The 6,000-nt window shown below is 48.5% G+C and overlaps 1 protein-coding gene across 4 annotated transcripts in view; it reads left to right on the top strand.

Annotated features, from left to right (window-relative positions):
* Window positions 1–648: 648 nt before the first annotated feature.
* NF2 (NF2, moesin-ezrin-radixin like (MERLIN) tumor suppressor) overlaps window positions 649–6,000 on the top strand; it is a 95,391-nt gene continuing 90,039 nt past the window's right edge. For all 4 annotated transcript variants that reach the window (XM_079956773.1, XM_079956775.1, XM_079956772.1 and 1 more), the window contains exon 1: window positions 649–1,703. In XM_079956773.1, coding sequence (XP_079812899.1) covers window positions 1,590–1,703 — 114 coding nt within the window. In that variant the 5' untranslated portion in view covers window positions 649–1,589. The remainder of the gene's footprint in view (window positions 1,704–6,000) is intronic.

Below are 6,000 nucleotides of genomic sequence, written 5' to 3'. Positions count from 1 at the left end.
CAAACAGGCTAAAAAAATCATTGCGTGGGGAACCGCAGTACATGGCCACCTATGGAAGAGCTACATAATTTCGGGGTGAGGGGGGGATACAAAGCGGTTCCTGCCGCTTTATCCCCCCTCCTCGTTCCCCCCCACCCCCGCAAATGGCTGGCGTTCGCATTGAAGCCGGAAGTATAGCTCTCGCATTCCCTCACAGATCCTTAGGCGTCAGGGGTGGGTAGGGGAGGTGGGAGAGGCCCGACGTCCCGCCTCCGGGGAGGACCTCTCAGCCAATGGGAAGAGAGTGGCGAGGAGTGGCAGGTTAGGCTGTGGTGGCTGAGGTGAGGGGCAGTTTCCCAGTCAGGGAGGGGGGTGGGGAGTAAGAGAAGCGCCCCAGGGAGATTCTACACCCCCCGGACACTTTGGTGGGTCCGAAAGAAGAAGGCCGCCCCTCCCCGCCTCAAAAGTGCCCTCGTAGGAGCATCCTTCCCCCCCCATTCCTGGGCGGGAGACCCTCCCCAGCTCTTGGCGCCCCCTCCCCTGTCCCCAAGTGGGACCCCTAAATATCCCTCCCCGTTTCACAGTAGGAATTCTAAGTTCTCCCCCCACCCCAGTTCCCATATTGAATTTTTGGGTCACCCCCCCCCTTTGCAATTCTCCCACCATTTCCCACTTTGAAGCCTCCCCCCATTTTACTTCATCCTTTTCATGCCCCAAAATTCTGCCCCTCCCCTTTATACTGAGTTTCTGGGGTTGTGTATTATCATTGCCATTATCCTTCTTTTTGACTTTCCGGCAGCCTTTCCCCCAAGGGGCCCTCTGCCCTCCCTCCACATTGCACGCAGCGACATCTGCTTTGTGGAGGCGGGATCCCCTTAAAAACTCCCCACCGAAACCACTCACGTTTCTTCTTCAGAAGGATGCTTTGAGACAGATAACTCCATCCTCCCGTCCCACCCTTGGTCGGAGTTTGAGGAAACTCGGTGTCTTTACAGACTCTTCTCTCTCAAAAGAACATTGCAAAACCTTACCTGCCCGCTTTTGCAACAGTGCAAAACCTTACTTGCAAAACCTTACTAAGTACAGCCAAGGCCCAGCTCTTGCCCATCCACTATCCCCAAATCACCTCTTCTGGTCGCTAGGGTCATCTCCCCATTTCTGAAGGCTGAACACAGCTGTTGGTTCATAGCAAGAGTGGGCCGGCAGGTGTGTGGGTGGTTTCTCCCCCAAACATTTATTTACATTTCCTCTTCCCCTGCCATTTTGAAAGAAGAGGTCTCCTTATTTCCATTTATCCTTTAACACCCCTATACACATTCCTTTGACAGAGGAGATAAGCGCAGAGGGGCACAGACAAGTCCTAGAGACTTGTTAGATGTCTTGCTGACCCCTTAGCTTTTTCCTCCTGCCCCACAACACCCCAGAAAAGCCAGGAAGGGTGAAGTAGTTCTCTGAGGTTTCTCTCATTTGACCCCTCAGTGTTTGAATCTTGCGTCTCAGTAAAGGGGTCCCCCTCAAGCAGTCCTCCCATTGTTGGGAACGTTTCCCTGAAATTAGGAGGGAACGATTGCACCCTTTGAGAGCTGGGGTGGCTCCCCAGGGCTTTCGTCATGGCTGGTGCCATTGCATCGCGCATGAGTTTCAGCTCACTGAAGAGAAAGCAGCCCAAGACCTTCACAGTGCGGATTATCACCATGGATGCCGAGATGGAGTTCAACTGCGAGGTAACGGAGGTGGCTGTGTGTTTTGTTGAAGTTCGGGGTACTTGTGGTTAGAATGTTGCTTAGAGGGGTGTTCTGCATCCGTGGTGCCTTGTGCACCTCCCCAAATGCTTTATTTCGTTTTATCTTGGACCGTAAGTTTAAGAAGGATGTTGAAAAGCCGGAACGCGTGCAGAGGAGGGGGACAAAGACAATCAAGAGCCCGGAAAACTAGGTTTAAGAGGAATGGTTGAGGGAGCTGGGTCTGTTTAGCCAGGAGAAGAGAAGACTGAGAGATAATACGATAGCCATCTTCAAATATCTGAAGATGGAGTTCTGCTCCAGAGGGTAGGAACCGAACCAATGGATTCAAATCATAAGGAAGGAGATTCTGGCTGAACATTAGTAAGAACTTCCTGATGGTGAGAGCTGTTTGACAGTGGAATGGACTTCCTTGGGAGGTGGTCAACTCTTGCCGTTGGAATCTTGTCTAAAAGACTCTGCCAGGGATTCTTTCGCTGTGATTCCTGTGTTTCCGGGGGTTGGACTAGATTACGCTTGGGGTCCCTTCTGACTCCACTGTTCTGTGATTCTGTTTTAAGAGCCCTGATTGATCAGGGCAAAGGGCCATTTAGTGTGGCATCCTCTTCTCGCAGTGGCCAACTACCACTTGCAAGCAGGAGCCAAGTGAAACAGCAACTATCCCCACTTGTGATTCCCAGCAGCAACTGAGATTTAGCATGGGGCTTGCATCTGCCCTGTCTCATCCTCTGCCATAGCAATCCAAGCTGGTGGTAACATCTGTCTCGTGTAGAAGAGAATGCCATAGTTTAATTATGTGCTGTGTGAAGAATAATTTCTTTTGTCTGTCCTGAATCTTCCAACATTCAGTTTCCCTGGATATCCCCGAGTGCTAGTGCTGGAACTTTCCTCTAGCCACTTTCTTCATGCATAATTTTATATACCTCTGCCTTGTTCCCCTCCCCTTTAACTCCCCTTTTCTGTAAACTGAAAAGCTCCAAACGCTGTCAACCATTCTCGTACGGGAGTTACCCCAATACTCCATTGATGAAAATGTGCATAACGGAACCCTGATGATCCTCTCATTTTTTAAAAAAGGAAAAGCTATTCTGGAATGGGTGATTTTTCAGGAGAGAGAGAGCTAGCAGTGTTGGTTACCTGGTCTCTAGCTGCACCTTCCCCACTCCTGATTCCGCCTCTTTCTTAGGCTTCAAGCACATACAGTATTTTGAAGAAGTGAAATAGGTTAAAGATGGTTCACGGTATAAGAACGAAGGCCTGCAAATTGGCCATTAATGATTTTCAGCAGAAAACCAGAAGGTTAATGGCTCATTTAGAAGTGGAACATTTCTCCCTGGAATAATTAGGAGAATAAAGAGTGCTCCCAAGTATATTTATGCACCATTTTCCTGATGGTATGAGCTGTTTGACAATGGAAGAGACTGCTTTAAAAGATAGTGGCTTCTCCTTCATTTGATGTGTTTAACCAGAGGCTGAACAGCCAGCAGAGTGCCTGCTTCTGTGGGGGGTTGGACTAGATGACATTTTAGATTCTTTTTTCCCCCTGGTGGGTTTTGATTTATGGACATTCAAGGGCCAAGCGCTTTCTCCATCCTTCTGTCTTCCTCTTTGCAGGATTGATCGTGATCTTGGGGGTTGATGGTGTTAGTGAGAGATAACTCTAGGTGTGTCGATTATTACTGTGGTTGTTATAATTTATCACCCACCCTTCACCCTAAGGTCCTAGGGTGGGTGACAACAACATAAAAGCCAGTGTTAGAAATGGCTTAGAACAACTTACAGTTGCCAGAAGGAAGGTGATTAAAATAGAACTAACAGGGTCTTAAATATGTACACCCCAAGTGCCAAAAGCCAGGGTGAAGCAATGCGTCTTCAGCATTCACCAAAAACTGTATAATAAAGATGCCAGATACACTTCTGCACTGTGTAGCACACAAATGAATACGGAATCTAATCAAAGGTCCAATCTGTGTGGGCGTGACCCACTCCTGACTTGCATCTGTTGGTGATGAATAGGAAAAACAAGATCAGTGGTGTAACTGAAGCTGTAAAGCGAACATAGAAAGCTGCTTTATTCAGAGTCAGACCATTGATCCATCTAATGCAGTTTTATCTGCACTGACTGGCAGTGGCTCTCCAGGGTTTCAGCCAGGGATCTCTTCCAGCTCTGCCTGGAGATGCCAGGGATTGAATCAGGGATCTTCTGCAAGCAAAGCAGATGCTCTACCCCTGCTTCTCCTGTCATTGGAAGTTATCATATACCAAGACAGACTATTGTTCCATCTAGCTCAGTTCTGTCTGCACTGACTGGCAGCGGCTCCCCAGAGTCTCTCTCAGCCATAAATGGAGATGCTGGGAATTGAACCCGGGGCCTTCTGCATGCAAGGCAGGTGCTCTTCCCGAATTGCTTTCTGCTGCACGCTGGAGATTCGTCGGTTCTTGGGAGGCCAAATCCCAGTTTCAAGATCTTGCTTCTGAATTCCACTCCATCCGCTTCCTACCGGAGCAGCTTTTGTCTGCAGGTTGCAGACCAGCAGAGGGAGTTTGTTACCAGGCTCTTCATTTCAGAAGCGCTCTGGGGAGACTTCAAGCTTCTTCTTTGATGCTGGCCCAGAGCATTGTAGGCGCAGTTTGAGGTGGCTTTTTTTATATGCAGGTGCCTGTATGCAGCAGCACATTGAAGGCCTGCGCTGGCTGCTGCGTGGAGGTGCTGTTGCTGCTTACACCACTTCTTGTGGGAAGGAACAGCCAGCAGGGGAGCTTCGTTCCCAAGCAGGACGAGGTAGCGGCGACGGCAGCAGCAGCAGCATTAGCGATAAGGTGACATGATAGAAGTTCACAAAATGATCCAGGGCATGGAGAGAATGGATAGAGAACAGTGTTTCTCCCTCTCACATAACACTATAATTTGCAGACATCCAATGAACCTGAATGTTGGAAGATTCAGATAAAAGAAAGGACTTGTTCACGCAGCGCAGAGTTGAAACTATGGAACTTGCTCCCACAGGTGGCAGTGACAGCCACTGACTTGGATGGCTTTAAAAGAGGATTGGATGAGTTTTTGGAAGAAAAGGCTATCAGTGGCTGCTAGCTGTGATGACTATGCTCTGCCTCCGCGGTCGGAGGCAGTAATGCTTCTGAATACCAGTTGCTGGAAACTGCAGGAGGGGAGAGGGTTCTTGTGCTCAGGTTGTGTTACCAGACTTCCCATTGGCATATGGTTGGCCATTGAGAGAAGAAGATGCCTTTGGCCTGATCCAGCAGGCTCTTATGTTCTTTTGAAGGTTGTTTAGTCAAGATGACAGTGACCCTGACCGTACGATATTATGCAGGCCTATTAGGAAGTAAGCCCCCTTTGAATTTAGTGGTACCAAATTCCCATGTCCAGGAACGCAGCTTGAATCATAGAAGTATCTTCCCTTGTCCGTGGGATAATTTAGACTTCCTTACTAACATAAAAAGTACACTACTTTTCTCACCAAAGCAAGAGCCCAAAATATAACATGATAAATACAGGATATAAGCAGCCTTGTAAAGTACGCCACCTAATACCACACTTTTAAGAAATCTGTGTTTAGAGGCTGTGCTTTCCCAACCAAAGCACTTTACCCAAAAGCTCGCTTTGAAAATGGAATCACGTCTCAACCCCTTCTGTGGCGGTCTTGGTGAATAGCAGGCTTAAAACTCAAGGAAATGACACAGTTGTTATAATTATATCCATTATGGCTACTTTATATGGAAAGATGAAAGAGAATGCCATTATTTTCCTGCAGTGTAAATAAAGCACAGATGAATCTCAGGGGTGGGGGCCGAATGTGGCCCTTCAGTTCTCTTTCTGGCCCAGGGAACTCTGCCTAGGCTATACCCCTCTGAGGCTGCACCCCTCCTAGACCCTTCTACACAGCTTACTTGAGTGGTTTTTTTGCTAGCTGGGATGACTTTGAGCTCTGATTGTGCCTCTTGTTTGCCTGGATGGAGGAGTGTGCAAGTGTGTGTAGAAACTCGGCTGTTGCACAAAGCTGGAATTTACATTTGTTGCTCCACCCACTTTGCCTCTGGCCCCACCCACCAGGGACACATGGTCCTTGGAAGGGTTGCCCCAAAGGGAATAATCCCTTGGCCTGAAAGGGGTTAACCGCCCCTCATGTAAAGGAACAGAAGGCTGAAGAAATCTGGAAGGCACAATCATTTGAGCTGTCAGAGTTCTGCCTCCTGTTTATTGCCTTTCAAAAGCAAATAATTTCAGGCTTTCCCTAGGACAGAGTCCCCCCCCCCTTCA

This window comes from Podarcis cretensis (assembly GCF_951804945.1).
Source record: "Podarcis cretensis genome assembly, chromosome: 16".
In the NCBI taxonomy this organism is placed as follows: Eukaryota; Metazoa; Chordata; class Lepidosauria; order Squamata; family Lacertidae; genus Podarcis; species Podarcis cretensis.
Note: the sequence above shows the minus strand (reverse complement) of the source record. Positions and strands in the feature narration are given on the sequence as shown.